General features: G+C 44.1%; 1 protein-coding gene across 3 annotated transcripts in view; it reads left to right on the plus strand.

The window, feature by feature from the left end:
* GUCY2C (guanylate cyclase 2C) overlaps window positions 1-21,596 on the plus strand; it is a 97,577-nt gene that overhangs the window by 24,098 nt on the left and 51,883 nt on the right. For 2 of the 3 annotated variants that reach the window (XM_055394169.2, XM_055394168.2), the window contains exons 3-6: window positions 13,655-13,767; window positions 15,447-15,511; window positions 18,427-18,639; window positions 20,164-20,285. In XM_055394169.2, coding sequence (XP_055250144.1) covers window positions 15,459-15,511; window positions 18,427-18,639; window positions 20,164-20,285 — 388 coding nt within the window. In that variant the 5' untranslated portion in view covers window positions 13,655-13,767; window positions 15,447-15,458. Of the gene's footprint in view, window positions 1-4,709; window positions 9,478-13,654; window positions 13,768-15,446; window positions 15,512-18,426; window positions 18,640-20,163; window positions 20,286-21,596 lie in introns of those variants that run through there. The other variant, XM_055394167.2, reaches the window with a different exon arrangement.

Consider the following 21,596-nt stretch of genomic DNA (forward strand, 5'->3'; position numbering starts at 1 on the left):
GGGCTTCCGTCTATGGGGTCACACAGAGTCGGACACGACTGAAGTGACTTAGCAGCAGCAGCAGGAGTAGGGAACGGAGAAGGCAATGGCACCCCACTCCAGTACTCTTGCCTGGAAAATCCCATGGATGGAGGAGCCTGGTAGGCTGCAGTCCATGGGGTCGCTAAGAGTCGGACACAACTGAGCGACTTGACTTTCGTTTTTCACTTTCATGCATTGGAGAAGGAAATGGCAACCCACTCCAGTGTTCTTGCCTGGAAAATCTCAGGGACTGGGGAGCCTGGTGGGCTGCCGTCTCTGGGGTCGCACAGAGTCGGACACAACTGAAGCAACTTAGCAGCAGCAGCAGCAGCAGCAGGAGTGGGGAAGAGTAATCTCTGACTTCTCTACAGGAGAATACAGAGTTCCTTTTTCAGAATTGACTTGTCAACCCAATATCCACTCTTTGGCAGCCTAGGGTCTGTTTCCTTCCGTGTGTTGGAGGTAAGAGAAAACAAACAAAGTTATTTCCAGAGCACGGGGATCTTTATGGCAGTTGAGATGCATTACAGCTGTCTCCAACGCGTATTTCCCTTTAGTATGTAAACATAGCCACCTGGACCCAGGAGGTAATGCAAGAGTCGCTGGGAAACTAAACAGAATTCCAGCTGCCCCAGCAAGTATATAACAATCATCTACTCCAGCCTTTCCTGAGCACATAAGAATACTATACAATATGGGCTGGGGAAGGAGGGAGAAGAAGACTGTGTGTGCTAAGTCGCCTCAGTCGTGTCTGACTCTTTGGGACCCCATGGGCTATAGCCTGCGAGGCTTCTCTGCCCATGGGGTTCTCCAGGCAAGAATACCGGAGTGGGTTGCCATGCTCTCCTCCAGGACATATTCCCTACCCAGGGATGGAACTAGCGTCTCTTATGTCTACCTGCATTGGCAAGTGGGCTCTTTACCACTAGCGCCACCTGGGAACCCCCAAGGAAAACATTGCTCAAGGATAAATAGCGTTTCTTTCGAAGTGGGAACCAGGAAAAGTAACAAACTTGTCAGCCTGAAGCGCCCAAGCACTGGTGCTGAGTTTAGCTATTCAGCCCTAGTATACAACAGTGATTCAAGTGTCAGTTGGGTTATCCGACCTGGAGATCTACATAAGATGACTTTGACTCTCATCTCATCCTTTTAGAAAGTCCAAAAACTCCCCAGTATTTCATCAAGCCCTGAAGACTTAAACTACTTATGATCATCTCTGACTTGAGACTGCTGCTTCTGAGAATCACCTAGCCATCCCATTCCTGTTCTTGCCCCATCCATCTAGACACAGATGTGAGCACTTGTCCATAATTCCCAGAGTTTAGGCAAGTGGTGTCTGCCACAGACTTGACTGAAGGTTTGGGAAGAGTTACCCAGTAGGCTTGCCTGGTGGCTCAGATGGTAAAGAATCTGCCTACAGTGTGGGATCCTGAGTTCGATCCCTGGGTCAGGAAGATCTCCTGGAGGAGGGCATGGCAAACCACTCCAGTATTCTTGCCTGGAAAATCCCATGGACAGAGAAGCCTGGCAGGCTATAGCCCGTGTGGTCCCAAAGAGTCAGACATAACTGAGGAACTTTCACCCAGTTTTACCAGTTTTATTTTATTTTTTTAATTTATTTTAATTGGAGGCTAATTACTTTACAATATTGTAGTGGTTTTCACCATTGACATGAACCAGCCATGGGTGTACATGTGTTTCCCATCCTGAACCCCCCTCCTACCTCCTTCCCCATCCCATCCAATAATCTGTTGTATGGATGAAGTTAGGCATCTTTTCCTCAAGGAAAAGACAAGCAACCTACAACCTCTTATGTATTTTATATATCCTTGTTCTCAAGAGTCTTCATTCCCCATCACGTTGGCCATTTCTTTCTATTGGGTTGACCAACAATTTCGTTCAGATTTTTCTGTACAGTGTTACTTAAAACCCAAACGAACTTTTTGGCCAACCCAATACATAACTCCCATTTCTTCCGTTTTAACTTTCCATCTCTCTTCCTCATTCCCTTGTTCCTGGGTTAGCCCTGGGAACTTCACATTTCCTCATTTTATTATATCAAGCAGTTTATGTTTCTCTGTGCCTAACTCAGAATGTTTGCATAACCAAACACACGTAAGTGAACATGTTAGTCGCTCTATCATGTCCAACTCTTTGCAACCCCATGGACTGTAGCCTGTCAGGCTCCTCTGTCCATGGAATTCTCCAGGCAAGAATACTGGAGTGGGTTGCCACTCACTTCTCCAAGGGATCTTCCGAAACCAGGGATCAAACCCAGGTCTCCTGCATTGCAGGTGGATCCTTTACCATCTGAGCTACCTTAACTCTTGAGTGCTCAACAAAACCATGTAGACTTTTAGTTACCTGAACCCATCTGGCGTCATATTATCCTTTGTGAATAGGACTAGTAAGTATTTCCTCCACAGGAAAAGACAGTAAAGTAGAATTAATTAAAAATTTTTTATTTATACATTAAAAGTTGTTTTTTTTTTTTTTTAAATCTCAAAACATATTCATGTTTATCAGGCCAGGTAATTTTCTTTGAACATTAGTCCTTAGATTGAACCTCTGTATCAGCTTTCTTTCTTTTTTTTTTTTTAAAGTACAGTTGCTTTACAGATAAGTGATTCAGTTGTGTTTGTGAATATATATATATGCATTCTTTTTCAGATTCTTTTCCATTATGTTATTGTAAGATATTGAATATAGTTCCCTTTACTATACGGTAGGTCCTTGTTGTTTTATTTCATATATAATAATACGTATCTGTTAATCTCAAATTCCCAATTTTTCCCTCCCCGCTATATCAGATCTCTTAAACAAAATGCATCTTAATATTACTTTTGGCATTACATATTTTAAGGTAATTGACAAGCTCTCCAAGGACAAAGTGTTTGTTAGGTTTCTTTGTTATTTTCCAGTGTTTTATAGCAGTCTTTCCACAGCTATTTTCTTAGTAATTTGTCTTTTCTTAGTAATTTCCAACAGTTTTTAAAATTATTTTATCAGGTTTTTTGCTGTTGAGTCGATAGGTCATGTCCCACTCCTTTGCAACCCCATGAACTGTAACCTGCCAGGCTCCTCTGTCCATGGGATTTCCCAGGCAAGAATACTGGAGTGGGTTGCCATTTCCTCCTCCAGGGGATCTTCCTGACCCAAGGATTGAACCCGTGTCTCCTGCATTAGCGGGTGGAGTCTTTATCACTTTGGCAAATTTGGGCACAAACACAACGGACCCTTGGTAAACAAATGACTTGATTGGAAGAAGCAGAAGTATACACATCCAGTGGACTGCAGGCATTCAAGGTGTATTTCAGCTAATCTGGCAAGTCTGTTAAATCGTAGGTTCAGAAATACTCTCATGTACAACATGATGACCACAGCTAACACTGCTGTATGATGTATAGGAAGGCTGTTAAGAGTAAATTCTAAGGGTTCTCATCAGAAGGAGAATGTTTTCATCTTTTTCCTCTTTTCATTGTCTGAAAAGATGGGTATTAGTATTAGTTGAACCTATTATAATCATTTCACTACAAGCATAAAGCAAACCATCATGCTGTATGCCTTAAACTTATATAGTGATGTATATGAATTATTTCTCAATAACACTGGAAAAAAGAGAAGTACTTTACTGTAGCCAGTATTCCTCAACACGTTCAAATCAGAATGTCTACTTCTGTGCTTATTTTTAAAAAAGCTTTCATGTTTTAGTTCCATCAGTTACATTAGTTCGTAAAATCCCTTTTGAACAACTCACTTTTGCATCTCCACTGCAATAAGGGACAGAGGAAGCCTAGGACTGCTACGGAATGTAGAGATGCTAAGGGTTCCAAAAATGAGCAGGGGATCTTAATGGGAAACATACAAAAGAGACCCAAAGTGTTATCAGAAATGAAAGAGAGGCACATGCTGGTGACCTGCTCAGCTGCTCCTTCCCACGTGAAATAGTTTCCCTTTTTTTTTTCTCATATCTTTAGGGCTTTTGTGTTCTACTGTAAAGTGCATCTCATAAATCTGCCAACTCGGTGTTCAATATTTGCTTTTGACCCTTGAAACTTTCCCAGCAGAACCTCCCTCCCTTTAATCATGATCTTCAGGCTAGTAGTTTTGCAACGTAAGGAAGACGTATGGTTTTTACCTTAAAGGATCCAGGAAGGAATGTTGTCTTGTTCCTTCCCTTTTGAAAATGTTTTCCTGGTTTCATGCTCTAATCAGAGGATTCCCAGAACTGCGTCTGCCTTTCGTCTTCACATCTGAATTAAAAGCACCTGACAGTTACTACTTCCTCCATCCCTCGACATGTTTTTTTTTTTTTTTCACATTTGCAATTTGCGGATGAAATAGAAAAAAACAGTCTATTTTTTCTCCTACCCCAGGAAGTGGGAATAGCAACATATTAACAGTTAGACAACCAGGTTTGAGTGCACACTTGGCCACCCAACGTGCAACACATAACTTTGTTACCTGTAGCAGTACTCTTGCCTAGAAAATCCCATGGATGGAGGAGCCTGGTAGGCTGCAGTCTGTGGGATCGCTAAGGGTCGGACACGACTGAGCGACTTCACTTTCACACATTGGAGAAGGAAATGGCAACCCACTCCAGTGTTCTTGCCTGGAGAATCCCAGGGACGGGGAGCCTGGTGGGCTTCCGTCTAGGGGGTCACACAGAGTCGGACACGACTGAAGTGACTCAGCAGCAGCAGCAGCAGCAGCAAAGGTTAATCAGCCTTGTGATGGCATGTGCCTCTCTGCAGCCTGGTGTTCCATTCTTCTGATATTCACTAAAAGTCTCCGGGGTACCTACTCCTGACCACTGTCAGTCACTCATCACCACCTACTCCACCCACCTTATAAAATAACCCCAGTGCCTTCCTTCTGAATCAAAGCTGAATCCTCTGAAGTCTGAGTGTCTACCATCCTTCCTCCAGGAGATGCTAGGATTGAACCCACCTTACTCCACATCAGCCCTCCCCTCAAACGTGGACACTGGGTGTTGCATCTCAACTTCTATGTATTTAGTTGTTTTTGGCTGCACTGGGTCTTCGGTACTGCATGCAGGCTTCCTCTAGTTGCAGCAAACGGGGGCTTCTCACTGCGGTGGCCTGTCTTGTTACAGAGCACGGGCTCTAAGCACCCGGGCTTCAGTACTTGTGGCGCGTGGGCTCAGATGCGGGATCTTCCAGGACCAGGAATAGAACCAGTGTCCCTTGCATTCCAAGGCGGGCTCTTAACCACTGGACCACCAGGAAAGCCCTGGTGTCCTACTTCCGCTAGCATTTTGTCATCCTCATATTTGCGGATGACAATAATCAATACGTGCCCCGATACCCTTTATTGCTTCATAAACTCTTCTGTACACCTCCAGGCTAGATTGAGAGAAGGAGGGTAATGTGTTAGAAATGGGGTGCAGAGTGATACAAAGACTCTAGTAATGTTTATAGGCTATAATGTGTATAAGTGAGTGTTCATTTTATTGTTCTTTTAAATGGTGAATGTTTATTGCAGATATGCCTTTACGTCTATGATCTACCTCATAATTTAAAATTAAAAACAATAAAACCTACTTCTGTTCCCTTGAGGCCCGTATCATCAAGCCACAACATACACTATCCCTTTTTGTCAACTGAAGTCCTGGGTGTTCTCCCTCGAGGATTCCTCTCCAGTAAGGGCCTGCCATCAACCTGGTTGATTTTCATTCCCAGGAGGTGACTCTCTAACAGACTGGACTCTGAGTTCCTTGAACTCCTCTGTTTAGAGACATTTTCCCTCCCCTGCTCTCAGCCACCTTGAACGGCTCAAATCAGTAATGCAGAAAGCCCACCCTTTAATGTAGAAAGTCCGCCCTTTAACGGCAGACTGTACCCTTCCAGATGTTTGTTTGTTTCAGTTGTCCCCTTTCCACCTGTTCTTCTGCCTCACTACTGTACCCGTCAAGCCCTTTCTGTTTTTTTCTTTCTTTGGCTTTGCCTCATGGCATGTGGGATCTTAGTTCCCTACCAAGAATTGAGCCCTCCCTCCCCGTAGTGAAAGCCCTGAGCCCTAACCACTGGACCACTAGGGAATTCCCTCAAGCCTCTTCTTTATGGCTTTCCCTCACTTCCCTCCTGCATGCACTTCATTCTTTAAATTCACTTTAGATCTTGTAATCCATCTCCCCACTATTTTGGCTTTCTTCATTTTTTTTTTTTAATCCATTTGTTCTTTTCATTGCATGTACCTAGAAAAACTCCAGCCCCAGGTAAGCCCCGCCATTCACTTTGCTGTACCTGTTCTAGAGCAGCTCAACATGACTGGAGAAAATCATAAAACTAGACTGAGTAGGACCACCATAGATTTGGTCACTCATCTCCTGGTCTACCTACTCAACCACTGCCAAACAACCTTAGGACACACCTCTTATCAGTCCCTTCTCTCACTCATCACGGTAACTTTTCAAGTCCCTCCCTTCTCAAGCCTCGGACTAGCCCAGCTCTCCTTTCATTCTCAGCCGATGACTCACCTCTTTCAGAATTATTAAACAGTCATACATAAACAATCTCATCTTCCAGACACAAGTCTAGAAATATACTTGTATATATGAATCTGAGCAGAGCCCTGCAGCGCCTTCCTCATTGCAGACCCTTCTGTGTTCCCCTTTCCTACCTTTAGAAAAAAAAAACCTTAGTTTCCCTGGCCTGTTTCAGAAAACAGACTCAAGCAACTAATCATTGAAGAAGGGGCAAAAGCGGGAGCTAAGAAGAGTCAGTCGAGAGAGGAAGGTGATTAACAACTTGAGCAATAAGTAAAACTGAAGCATGGGATCATAAAGTCCAAGTTCTCCTCGAGAAAAACATATGACAGTGTCTGACACACATCCTTAAGTTATATTTTAGAGAAACCAGACCACCCCCCGACTTAGGTGGAAACTGCTGACCCTAAACATGTAGATCCTAGCCTGGTTGGAGCTGGAAAATGCATGATTGAGATTCCTGAAATGCCACCATGTCACCTCACCTTCTACCTGTCAGAAAAGTGTCCATGAGCTAATCACACACCCTGCGACCCTCACCCCAACACTGTCTTTAAAATACTTTCCCTGAAAGACTATCGGGGAGTTTTGGTCTTGGAGCATTAGCTGCTTGTTCTTGCTTGGCACCTGTAATAAACACTGTATTTTCCTTCACCACAACCCACTGTCTGTAGACTGGCTTCACTACGTGTCTTCCCTCCTTGGTATCCATATGTTTGTTTTCTACGTCTGGGTCTCTGTTTCTGCTTTGCAAATAAGTTCATCTGTATTGTTTTCCTCAAGCTTCCCAGGTGGAATTACTGGTAAATAATCCATCTGCCAGTGCAGGAGCCGCAGGAGATTAGAGTTTGTGCTCTGGGTCAGGAAGATCCCCTGGAGGAGGAAATGGCAACCCAGTCCAGTATCTTGCCTGGAGAATCCCATGGACAGAGGAGCCTGGTGGGCTACAGTCCATAGGGTTACAAAGAGTTGGACAAGGCTGAAACAACTGAGTACTTAAACCATTTTTCTAGACTCCACATGTATGCATTAATATACGATATTTGTCTTTCTCTTTCTGACTTACTTCACTCTGTATGACAGACTCTGGGTTCATCCATGTTTCTACAAATGGTACAATTTCATTTCTTTTTATGGCTGAGTAACATTCCATTGTGTATATGTACCACCTCTTTTTTATCCATTCCCTTGTTGATTAAAGTTCCAAATTCCTAATGGTTTACGGAAAACTCCCTGGCTTACCCTTGCCTACACCTCTGGCATTCTTTATTGCCCGGGACTAGCTTTCTTCACTCCAGTCATACTGTATCTGTTTCAGTTCCTCAAACATCCATGCCACATCTTGCTTCTGGGTCTTTGCACAAGCTCTGCCCCTGCCCACATTCTCTCCTTCTCTTCCATTCAGCTAACTCCTGTTCATCCTTCAAGGCTCAGCTCAAAGGACACCTCCTCAGGGAAGCATCCTTGGTTCTCCAGAATAGGTTAGGTTAATCTGTCATGCAGCCATGAAATTAAAAGACGCTCCTTGGAAGGATAGCTATGACAAACCTAGACAGCGTATTAAAAAGCAGAGACATCACTTTGCCAACAAAGGTCCATGCAGTCAAAGCTTTGGTTTTTCCAGCAGTCTTGTACTACTTGTGAGAGTTGGACCATAAAGAAGGCTGAGCACCAAGAAACTGATGCTTTCAAACTGCAGTGCTGGAGAAGATTCTTGAGAGTCCTTTGGACAGCAATGAGATCAATCAGGCAATCCTAAAGGAAATCAACCACGAATATTGATTGGAAGGACTGATGCTGAAGCTGAAGCTCCAGTACTTTGGCCACCTGATTCGAAGAGCTGACTCATTGGAAAAGACCCTGATGCTGGGAAAGATTGAGGTCAGGAGGAGAAGGGAGGGACAGAAGATGAGATGGTTGGACAGCATCACCAACTCAATGGATATGAGTTTGAGCAAACTATGGGATATAGTGAAGGACAGGGAAGCTTGGCATGGGGATGGAAAAAGTCAGACAGGACTTAGGGACTGAACAACATCAACAACTGGTCATGTGCTCCCATGCCATTCTGCACTGTTTTTGATGATTGAGTTCAGTTATTCACAATGATATGGTTAATGTTTGTCTTCCCCACCAGAATGCAGGTTCCATGAAGACATTAATGTATCCATATCATTCATGGCTGTACACCCAGTGCCCTGCCGATGCCTCACAGAGAGTCAGGTCTCAATAATAGCTGCTGACTTGGGTTACTGAAACACAGATGGTCCTAGTTTGGTCTCAGTGTGCAGCCGTAACCTAAAAGCTAATAACCCATCATATTTGTGCTCGCCTTAAACACTTTGACCTTTTTTTCCATTTCCAAAGCGTTTCTGGTGTGTACAATACTGCCCTCTTCCTCTTTTCCCCTTTTCTCAGTGATGTGTCACCAATTGATGTTTCTTAATTGGGTGAGGCACAGGTAATCTCTCCGTTTATAACTCTGACCTTTCTGTGAGCAAACACACAGAGTGAACTTTGGTTTATCTCCCACTATAATGTAGCTGCTAATTGCCGGCAGGCAGGCTGTCTCCTATGGTCCACGTGACCGGTGGGGTGACCAGAAAGAAGCGTGGGGAAGAGGGGACTGAGACACCCAGCGACAGGCTGTCGGGCTGGAGCTCCTGCCTCCTGGAGAGCCCCGAGTGAAGCCAGCGAGCCCAAGGAGCATGGTGGTGAGGTGAGGGAGGTCATGAAGACGCCGCTGTTGGCCTTGGTTTTGTGGTCGCTGCTTCTCCGGCCGGGGCTGCCGTTCTGGACCTCCCACGTGAGTCGAAACTGCCAGGATGGCAGCTACGAGATCAGCGTCCTGATGATGAACAACTCGGCCTTCCCAGAGCCCCTAAACAACTTGGAAGAGGTGGTGAAGGAGGGAGTGAAAATCGTGAGGCAGCGTCTGCTTGAAGCCGGTAAGGACACGGTAACAGAATTCTTCTCCCTGTTACTTCCTCTGAAGCCAGAGTGCTGCTTAAGTGAAGACCTCGCATTCTTTGCCTGATCACCCAACCTCCTCTAAGGGCCCTTCTCTCTTTCAAGGCAGTAGATCTTCAGAAAGAAGGATTTGAGCCCTGCCTCAGTGAGTTCACTGATAATACACTCTGCTCTAATAATGGGTCCGACCCAGGTGTTTGCAGCAGTGAAATGCCCCCAAATAAAACTGGATTTACTACTCAGTGTCAGGGCCTTGTGTTTCCTTCTGCATCATCTCAGAGACAGGATTTGGTCTGGACTTGAGATTTCACAGGGTTGCCTATCAAGAAGATGAATCAAGTAAAATTCCTACAGATGCTGAGTCTTTGATGATGATTTTTAATCCATCTGTTCTCTCTTTGCATCTCTGGTGGTGGTTCTTATAAGATGCAGTCGATGTGATAAATTTGCAATCAAAGTCAGTGTATGCATGCTAAATCCCTTCAGTTGTGTCTGACTTGTGTGACCCCATGGTCTGTAGCCTGCCAGGCTCCTCTGTCCCTGGGGATTCTCCAGGCAAGAATACTGAAGTGGGTTTCCATGCCCTTCTCCAGGGGATCTTCCCCACCCAGGGAATGAAGCTGGGTCTGCTGTGTTGTAGGCATATTCTTTATCATCTGAGTCACCAGGGAAGCCCCAGATTCAGTGTAACAGTCCTTTATTTTACTCCTTTTTTAGGGGGGGTGAGAAAATTATTTTGTATGTTTTATTGAAGTATAGTTGATTTACAGTGTTGTATTAATTTCTGGTGTGCAGCAGAAAGATTCAGTTGTTCATATATATATCTTCTTTCTCGTATTCTTTTCCACTGTGGTTTGTCAGGATACTGAATATAGTTCCTTGTGCTATGCAGCCGGACCTTGCTGTTAACCCATCCTGTCTATACTAGTTTGTGTGTATCTCTTAATTATTAGAATAAATTATAACATTAGGTAAAACGTGTATGATAAAGAGAAACTTATCACCCCTGATAATTGCCAGTCACCTGGATATTTCCAGATTCTTTTCACGTGCTTCCAAGTTTCTTGTTGTAAAGAACATCGTTGGAGTCACTACAGCACAGAAACACTTTTCTGTCCTCCTTCATTTCACATTATTCTACAAGTGGCTTTTCTGGAGTTGCTGACTCCTCATAGTATCATGTGAATGCATGTCCCGTATCTCTTAGATACCCTTCCAGATCATCTGGTAATTCCCTACGGTAGGATATTCCATTGTTTTTAGTTTCTCATGATTATTTAAAAGCTACTGCAGTAACTTCCCATGTGGCTCAGTGGTAAAGAACCCGCCTGCCAATGCAGGAGACGTAAGAGACATGGGTTCCACGCCCGGGTTGGGAAGATCCTCTGGAGGAGGCCATGGCAACCCACTCCAGTTGCAGAATCCCACAGACTGATTGCGGGCTGCAGTAATCAGTAATCAGTCCATAAAGTCGCACAGAGTTGGACACAACTGAAGCGACGTAGCACTCACGTACAGTAAACATTTTCACATATGTAGTTTCACGCCCCCCCCCATGCTTTGAGATGAGATTGCCATAAGTGTGATTCCTGAGTCAGTGACTGTTTCATACAAATTATTTATGGATGAGGATACATCCTCTAAGGAGAGGATGTCTTAATTTCCTTTATTTAAAATTCTGTGTCAATAGCAGCAGTAGTTGTCATACATCATGTATGTGTGATAACTGTCTTCTGTACAATATACATTTCTTTAACCCTGTCTGAGACCAGATTCAGATATAAACAGATGGATCTGATCTAGAGCCGTAACGTAATTAGGAGATCATTTACTAAAACCCCCTTATTTGGACAGTGTGGTGTAGTAGAAAAAACATTTGATTTGAAGTCCGAGGACCCAAATTGTTGTCCCTTTTCCAGAATTTTCTCTCTTTGTGACCTATTTCTCTTGATCTACCTGAGCTCGGTGTTCTTGTTTTTTGAGTACCTGTCAGGTGCTTGGTGGGGCTTCCCAGGTGGCTCTAGTGGTAAAGAACCTGCCTGCCAAAGTAGGAGATGTAAGAGATGTGAGTTCAACCCCTGAGTCGGGAGGATCCCCTGGAGGAAGGCATGGCAACTGTCTCCAGTATTCTTGCCTGGAGAATGCCATGGACAGAGGAGTCTGGCGGGCTACAGTCCATAGGGTCTCAAAGAGTCAGACACAACTTGAGCAACTTAGCACACACACACAGGTACTCAGTAAGATGTATCTCTTTACTCACCACAGCTCTGTGCAATCAGGACACTGTTTCACAGCAAAGGCTTAATAACTTTGCTGAAGTCACACAAGTTGCCTGTTTGAAGTAGGAGTCAAACCCATATCTGTCTTATTCCACAGAGTGTATCATGTCCCCACTGTAAGATCTTTACCCACCATGAACTAACTTGCTCATTAAAGTAGTGGAACATTTTGGTTAGAAGCAGAGGTTTGGAGTCAGACAGAGGCCAGTTCACATTCCAGCCTTTTATCCAACCGTTTATCACCTGTGACCTCGAGCAAGTTACACTTAAATTTTCCGAGCTTCAATTCCTTCACCTATAAAATCATAGTGAATAGTGTCCTCAGGTGAGTACGCTGTGAATTAAATGAGATTCACATAAAGTACTCAGTTCACTGACTGATCCGTACTCTGCACTCACTGAATGGCCACTGTGTTTATTGTGGCCACTCTTACTGTTGTTCTTGTCAAGGACATTGGCTTTGTGGTTGTTGCTGCGCTCTCGCTGCTGTTAGCAGAACAAGTTACCCAGCACATAAACAGCGCAGTGCGTTGCTCAGATATTGATTTCTGAACTCACATAACCCGAATTTGCATTCTGCTCCATCATTTACTAGTTGAATGACACTGAGCAAGTTGTTGACTCTAAGTTCAGTCATCTCATTTGCAAAATAGAGTCAATAATGGTGAGAGACCTTTTCATGGACTCAGTAAGAGGAGAATCAGAAGGTGGGGGTGGTGAAAGAATAAACTGGGGCCCAGATTTCTGCATCTCATGATGCATTTTGTCAGATGGATGGTCATGCAGAGTAAACTCAAGAAATGCAGCTTGTGAAGGAAAGATGGATTCGTGGTCTAAGCTTATTAAGCACTGATTTTCAGGAAAAATTTAAGACAGTATACTTAAGGGCTAACTTGAACAATAGAAAGAATTCAAATGTTGGTGATGTCCAAGTAGAAGAGAGCAATATTTTCCCCAAGTACTTAGGAAAGCATTGTGGGTTTGCAAGAATACACAGGACTTGGTGGAAAACTTGAAAACAAGATTCCTTCAGTCTTAGGAAATAACTTCCCAAGGTTGTATGTGCCATGGCCTCAACCTGGTCCATACCCCCGACCTGGTCCATATCCCTTACCTGGTCGATACCCCCTACCTGGTCCATACCTCCCTACCTGGTCCATACCCCCCAACCTGGTCCATACCCTCCACGTGACCCCCACCTGGTCCATACCATCCATCTGATCCATACCCTCCACCTGTCCCCTACCTGGTCCATACCCTCCACATGCTCTCATGTGCTGAGGGGGTCCCTTTCCTAGACTCCAGAGCCCATATCCAAATTCACTTTGGTCCCGTCCCATCCTCAAAGCTCTCTATAGGAGAGAGAGCATCTGAGATCACCCTGTATTCTATAACATCCCCCTCACCCTCCCAGCACCAAGATCTCATGGTATGGTGTGCAGATGGCAAGCAGGATAGGGTTGAAACGACACCTGAGGAACTGCTTATAAGTTAAGCTTTAATTTGAAGTCCCCATCCCATTGTCTAAAAAGTGTTCATTGGAGGCTTCCCTGGTGGTTCCATGGTTAAAGACCCCACACTTCTACTGCAGGGGGTGTAAGTTCAATCCTTGGTCAGGGTAGTAATATCCCACATGCTACACAGTGTGGCTCCAAAATAAAAATAAAAACAATATGCTAGTCATTAAAGTAATAATAAAGAAGTGACAGGGAGTGATGTAAAAACTCAGAACTCAAATATTTCTAGGCCTAAAACTGGATATACAATTCCACCCCCTCCCCTCCAGGATCAGTTGGCAAAAGATAAATCTCACAGTCAGTATAAACTTACTGAGAAATAACACTAGTCTTCTCTTTCCCCTCATTCTGGATAACAGGCCTCAATGTGACCGTGAATGCCACCTTCATCTATTCAGAAGGTGTGATTTATAAGTCCAGTGACTGCCGGAGCAGTACCTGTGAAGGCCTCGACCTCCTCAGGACGATTTCAGTGAGTGCCTGCCTCTGCGGGGTCAGCTTTCACCCTCCTGCCCTGGGGGGATGGTGGCTGGGCTCCCCGACCTGTCTGCCAGCACCCCAGCTGTCCGCCAGCATCTCCCTTGTCTGCCAGCATCCCACCTGTCTGCCAGCATCCCACCTGTCCACCAGCTTCTCTGCTGTCCAATAGCATCTCCCCTGTCCACCGGCATCTCCCCTATCTGCCAGCATCTCCCCCGTTGCCTCCAGCTACACAGCTGAGTGATTTGGAGATGGGGTGCTCTGGCTCTCTCCCCATCTATTTTCCAAGTGAGAGGGCCCTCCAGGAACCCAGGAAGGTAGGGAGCCCCTTAGCTATGTTGTCTGTACACAGTCAGTGGTATAGAGGGGGATTATTTTGTTTCCAATTGTTTTTAAAAGTCTAAAGTTGGTATTAACTGATTTGCCTTTGTGTCCCCTCAAGAAATATCTGAGGTACCCTATTACAAAAATATGTTCCAAAGCCCTGTGTGCATATGTGCTCAGTCATGTCCAACTCTCTGGGGCCCCATGGACTGTAGCCTGCCAGGCTCCTCTGTCCACGGGATTCTCCAAGCAAGAATACTGTACTGGGTTGCCATGACCTCCTCCAGGGGATCTTCCTGACCCAGGGATTGAACTTGTGGCTCCTGCCTTGCAGGTGAATTCTTTACTGCTGAGCCACCAGGGAGGCCCCCAAAGCCCTACACCAGAGACCTATTGCAAGTCATCACCATATACATGGTCACAGATTGATTAAGAGCTGAATCTGAAACCTAACTTTAAAGTAGTAACTGTAATGTCAAAATCTAGAAATAGGAAGAGAGAGATTCTTGCCTACTTCCTCCTCCCAAACCCAGCCCTAACCCCAACCAGAGCTTTATGGAGCTGAAGAGTGTTCCAAGCTCTTTAGAGGCAAGTAGGCTGTGAGATGCCCCTCTACAACAGAAACCTAAGAAAAAGCCCTTCAGAAAGCAGAGTGCTGGGCACAGAGCATGGTTCTGAAGCTCTAATCAATAACATAGAATCAACCTGATTGGCCACACTCATGTCAGGAGGCGTGGCTCATCACAGTCATCTTTAATCGTGGAGGGTGCCGAGTGAGCAAGAGGAGTTGAATACATTCCACTTTGTGGTTCTACGAAGGTGTGTGTGTCTCCTCTTTCTGCCTCTCCAGAGGAAGATACAAACTGGTTCTCCAACACCATCAATGGAATATTCCTAGTCGGGTGCCCCTTGAGAAAGGGTGGAATATGAGATCTATAGTCTTCAAAGCAGTTACACTGCATTTTGTTCTCTGCAGCCCTGCTTGTCGCTTCCCCTAAAACTGGAACTTGCCCTCTCTCTCCACAGCCCCTCCAAATCTAGCCTGTTCCCCACGTGGCCTACAGACACTGCTGATGTTACAGCCTGTCTGTGCCTCTTCAGCCACTGGACATCCTCCCCTTGATAAGAGAGTCCAGGTTCACGTTCGGGCAGCACACCTTCAGCGGGATTCTCTTCCCTCCTTCCACAGCCTCTCCCAGCTCAGACATCTCGGAGGTGTTAGAATGAGAGAGAAAGGCCCACTTTCCAGCCTTCTCGTAGCCTTCCCCTTGCTCGCTTCTCTCCTGTGCACTGATTCTTGTTTTATTTTTAGGGATTAGTTGTTTTTTTTTCTTTTTTCTCCTACAGAGTAAAAAGCAGATGGGCTGTGTCCTCATGGGGCCCTCGTGTACCTATTCCACCTTCCAAATGTAGTAAGTAGCTTGGTTTGTTGTTTTCATGCCCCTGTGACTTGAAGTCAGGACGAAATCATCAATATTTAAGTGATTTATCAAATAGCAGTTTAGTTCAGGTTAAACAGTCAGTGGTGCGGGGCCCTTGTATTCTGCAGCCTCTCTAATAACTGTCATACCCTCATCCAGGTAACTCGGCCTTTGTTCAGTGTGGGGTGAATGGCAGTAGCTGTTCTAGTTCAGTTACTAACATCTGAGCATGAGAAGCAAAATGGTAGAGATGAAGTTGCAGCTTCCCTGGTGGCTCAGTCTGTAAAGAATCTGCCTGCAATGCAGGAGACCTGGATTTGATCCCTGGATCGGGAAGATCCCCTGGAGAAGGTCATGGCAACCCACTCCAGTGTTCTTGCCTGGAGAGGCCCACGAGCAGAGGAGCCTAGAGGGCTATAGTCCGTCGCAAAGAAGGGTGACTGAATTAGCACGAGAGATGAAGTTAGACTCCTAGCAAGATACAGGGAAGATGGTGAACCTGGATAATTTAAAAACTGAATGCATGAACTATTCCCAGACACTAACACAAAGGAAGGCACCCTAGGGCCTTGGCAGGGTTCTGTTCCATCCTTAGGTCTGTAAGAACAGGAACAGTTGTAGGATTCTTATTTCATAGTGCTATTTGAGGATTATATGAATAACATACTAAAGTACTTTATACAGTGCCCATATCAACTTAGAAGAGAAAAATCTTCCAGTATGTTTTAGAGGGAAAATGCTTCTCTGGCTTCTGGAAAATCACCCCCATCCCTCTTGTTCATCTCATGCAGTGTAATTCTCACCACCACAAAATACTTCATTCTGCCAAATCACCCTTCCCCAATAAAAATCCCTCCCACATGCCTTTCTTTCTGTTCCCTCTCCCCCTGAATCAAGATCACTCTTCGTCTACACAGAGAAAACCTTTAATAGACCACCAAAGATGGAAGGGGGTGTTGTTTTCCTTTCTGTAATACATATTAATTGTCTTCATACGAACTTGGCAGACCAGAGATACTGAGGTGAACAAGCCAGGTGTGATCCTCACCTTCATGGTGCTTGCAGTCTAGTGGAGGAGACAGAGATTAAACAGATTCTTTCTCAAATGATTACCTGGTCTCAAGTATCAAAGAAAGTTCTTCTGATGGATAAAGAGATTTAATCTAGGACCTGATGGATCAGTAAGAATCAAGCAGGCAAAGAGGTAGGGGCACAGCATTTCTGGCATTTGTAAAGACCCTGATAGAAAATAAAGCTTGATATGTTTAAGGCATGACTGCAGCCATGAAATTAAAAGACACGTGCCCCTTGGAAGAAAAACTATGCCCAACCTAGACAGCATGTTAAAAATCAGAGACATTACTTTGTCAACAAAGGTCCGTCTAGTCAAGGCTATGGTTTTTCCTGTAGTCATGTATGGATGTGAGAGTTGGACTATAAAGAAAGTTGAGCACCAAAGACTTGATGCTTTTGAACTGTGGTATTGGAGAAGACTCTTGAGAGTCCCTTGGACTGCAATGAAATCCAACCAGTCCATCCTAAAGATCAGTCCTGAATGTTCATTGGAAGGACTGATGTTGAAGCTGAAACTCCAGTACTTTGGCCATCTGATGCGAAGAGCTGACTCATTTGAAAAGGCCCTGATTCTGGGAAAGATTGAACATGGGAGGAAAAGGGTACGACAGAGGATCAGATGGTTGGATGGCATCACCAACTCAATGGAGATGAGTTTGGGTAAACTTTGGGGGTTGATGATGGACAGTGAGGCCTGGCGTGCTGCAGCCCATGGGGTCCCAAGGAGTCGGACACGACTGAGCGACTGAACTGAACTGACTGATGTTTAAGGAACCACGAGTAGATCCATGTGCCGAGCAGGAGAAGGAAAACCGTAAAGGCCTCAGGCGATGCCTGTCTCAAAGGTAGTCCGAAGCGCCTGCACGCTCAGTTGCTAAGTTGTGTCCGACTCTTTGGGACCCCGTGGACTGTGGCCCACCAGGCTCCTCTGTCCACGGAATTTTTCCAGGCAGGAATACTGGAGTGGGTGTAAGAGCTGAAAATAAAGCAGTGCATGGAGGGGAATTTCAGGGACATCTTTTGGGCTTCACAACATTTTCAGTAGTTGTGGTGGCCCATTTTCTGTTTTTCTTAGCCCTACGCCCCAAAGTCCATATGTCCTAGCCTAGATGTTAGGACAACCTGATGAAACTCAGAATAAATCAAAGTAACCAAGCCATGTGTGTGTGTGTGCCTGTGCATGCTAAGTCACTTCAGTCATGTCTGACTCTGCATTTCTATGAACTGTAGCCCGCCAGCCTCCTCTGTCCATGGGATTCTCCAGGCAAGAGTTCTGAAGTGGGTTACCACGCCCTCCAGGAGATCTTCCGACCCAGGGATCGAACCTGAGTCTCCCTCATTGCAGATAGATTCTTTACATCTGAGCCACCAGGGAAGCCCAGAGAAGGCAGTGCATGTGTGCAGGCTAAGTCGCTTCAGTTATGTCTGACTCTTTGCAAGCCTATGGAGTGTAGCCCACCAGGCTCCTCTGTCCATGGGATTCTCCAAGCAAGAATTCTGGAGCGGGTTGCCATGCCCTCCTCCAGGGACCAGGGATGGAACCCACGTTTCTCATGTCTCCTGCACTGGGAAGTGACCACTAGTACCACCTGGAAACCAAGCCACATATACAAGAAAACATCCAGAGTATGCTTAGAATGTAGCATAAGTTCAATAAATATTCTATAAATTCACTCGTGTGAGAGGGACCTATGTAAGTCGAATACCTGCTTGAATGACCCTGTTTCATTCTTGTCGTTTCCACCCACATGCTGAAACAGCTTAAAGAAGGATCTTACTTGTCCTGCTTAGGTTAATCCTGATATTGGTTTATTTCTCACCTCTTGGCACAGCCTTGACACAGATTTAAACTATCCCATGATTTCAGCTGGGAGTTTTGGATTGTCATGTGACTACAAAGAAACTTTAACCAGGATGATGTCTCCAGCTCGGAAGCTGATGTACTTTTTGGTTGACTTTTGGAAGTTCAATTTTCAATTCAAACCTTTTTCCTGGAACACTGCGTATGTTTTCAAGAATAGTACAGAGACTGAGGACTGTTTCTGGTAAGCAAGACCGTTAATATCCTTCTGACATTTAGCCATAAACCTTGGAGAGAAACCGTAAACTCTCAGCAGACCCCTAGTTATTACCAGATGCTCATTCCATGAAGTAACAACACTGGGAATGGAAACCAACCCACTTTCTTACATGTAACTGGTACATAGTTTACGTTTAACTGATTTCATTCTTAAGCTATAAATATATTTAGATAAGGCTGTTTGTTACTCCTATTTGAACTAGATCTATTAAACACAGTTCTCTGAAGTAGGTACCCCTTAACTTCAGGTCAAATTGAAATTTCACTTAGAAGCATATGACACTTCCTCTGATCTCATGATCTAAATCAATAGCAACAGCTAATGTTTCATATTAATAAAAAGGAATCATATAGAGCACGTTATATGTATTGAGAACTCTGAATAGATGTTTTCTGAACATATTTTCAGAAAGATGCCTTTTCTTATAGAGTCTGTTAGTTAACAATGATCTGTTTTCCTTGCCTCAGTGTGATTGACATAAAGTGTCTATGTAATGGTAAATACATTGACTAACTATTTTTCTAATTCTTTCCAAATGGCATAAGTGAAGTATCTATAAATATAGCTTTGATGAAAACTTTGGTTCCACTAAAAGTGATTAGAAGTGAATAAATAAGTAAAAACAAAGGGGCCGAAAGAAACATGATGTCATTCATATAATTGACATACATTGCATGTGTGACACTCTCTGCAGTTTTGAAAGCACTTTCACGTTAGTTTTATCAATTCCCCACAATAAGCCCTCTGTAGATAAGAGGACAAGTACCATGATCTCTGTTTAAGGAAAATGGAAATCAGACATGATAGCAGAGAGTATGCATTCTGCCTGTCCTACACAACAGGTTAGAAATCATTTCTCTCACAGCTTTTCAGAGGAGTAAAACTGTTGGAGAGAACAGAGTATTGGGCACCGTTGCTAAAATGAAACTACAGAGCTCACACAACTCCAGCAAAGGTGGCAGAATGACTTGAAGGAACCTGAAGTCTCTCTCCACCAAAGCATGCAGAGGACTAAAATAGGGTACCCCTGAGAACACACATCTAGGGAACTGTAAGAATCAACACTGAGGCATCATCTTAGAAACTTCGGGGTGAAGAAAAGTCTGTTTCATACAGGAGGAAAAATTACTCCTATCAGCTCTGAATTTTTGTACTATAGATTCAAAAGTTTCAATTTCTCTGTGATAATGGGATGAGAATAGAGTAGCCTTCCTTCAGCAAATAGCAAGAAGCCTTTAGAAGGGATCTGGGAAATACCTCCTGTTTGTATGAATACACGAAGATCCCCTGAAACTGTCCCTATACTCCCCTTAAATTAGACATTCCTCCTAACGCTTGGGATCGTGGGATCCATTGTGTTAACAGTGGCAATGGATTTTAGATGAACAAGTCCCCTGGAGAGATCTGTAAGCAGTGAGCAAAGGACATGGAAAGCCATGAAGAAACTAAGCTGATTACTTAAGAGTTTCTCTTTGTTTTCTGTTCTAGGTACCTCAATGCTCTGGAGGCTGGAGTTTCCTATTTTTCTCAGAAACTAGGCTTCAAGGAGATGTTGAGAGGAGATACCGAGTTTCAGGATATCTTAATGGATCAGAACAGGAAAAGCAATGGTAAGAGGACATGAAGCAAGATCGTTTTTTTGCCGGCTACTTCCTCACAACCATCACCTCCCTATGAGTGATTTGGACAAACCTATCCCCCAGAGCTGTCATCATTACTGTATATTTTGTGTGTTTGGGAAGATCTGTAGCGGCTTGCAACTCCATTATATGGTTCCTTTTGCAGATTCAAACCTTATCCTCAGAGAAATTAGCAAAGTAGTATATTAACATGGGACTTCCTTTGCGGTCCAGTAGTTGGGGGTCTGCCTGCTAAAACAGGAGACATAGGTTCAATCCCTGGTCCAGGCAGATTCCACATGCCGTGGGGCAGCTAAGCCCAAGCACCACAGCTACTGAAGCCCACACTTGCTAGAGCCAGGGCTCTGCAACAAAAGAAGCTGCCAGAATGAGAAACCCTTGCACTGTAGCCAGAGAAAGCCCATGTAGAAGACCCAGTGCAGCCATAAATAAATAAATAAAATAAAAATTTTAAATATGTCAGTGTCATGAAAGTGAGTATAAGGCTAAAATCCAGCATTTATCAACCAAAATGATATCACAACCCCCACCATCAGTGAACTGCTTTTTTTTTTTTTTTTTTTTTTAGTTGGCTGGAAGTCTTTATTATTGGAGAGGCAAAGAATGACAGAGAATTTTGTTTTGTTTTTTTTTTTTCTTTTTTTTTTTGCCATACATTGATATGAATTTGCCCCGGGAGTGAACTGCTTTTTAAACATACATTTATTTATTTAGCTATGCCTGGTCTTAGCTGTAGCAATTGAGATCTAGTTCCCTGACCAGGGATCAAACCCAGGGCCCTTGCGTTGGGAGCATGGAGTCTTAGCTCCCGGACCACCAGGGAAGTCCTGGTAAACTGCTTTTTAAGTTCGCCACAATCTAATACACTGTTGAATCTGTGACGAATCCTCAAATATTCCCCAGTGACCAAGAGGACATATTTATTGATATCTAGCCTTAGGCAGATTTAATAGATAAGCCACGACTGTTTGACTTGGCTTTATTCTCTGTTTCACCTGCTCAGTGATCTCTCATTTATAGACCAAGTATGAAAAGTGAATGGTATAAAATCATTCTCACTAAGTAATTCAGTGATTTATTTCACCTGCCACAGAAATCTTTTTACCAATAAGAATATATCAGAATACTTATGTATTAAGGATTCTTTTCACAAATAAGTATATATCAGGAATCAACTGTCAAATTTTCTACCAGGAAAGGTGTTGCTTGGCAGGATTTCCTGGTATCCCTGAAAACATCATTTGCTGTCATTATCAAGCATTTGCCATATTAAGAACCTAC

The sequence above is a fragment of the Moschus berezovskii genome, chromosome 6 (genome assembly GCF_049115385.1).
Source record: "Moschus berezovskii isolate FMDL1 chromosome 6, NW_MosBer_1.0, whole genome shotgun sequence".
Taxonomy (NCBI): domain Eukaryota; kingdom Metazoa; phylum Chordata; class Mammalia; order Artiodactyla; family Moschidae; genus Moschus; species Moschus berezovskii.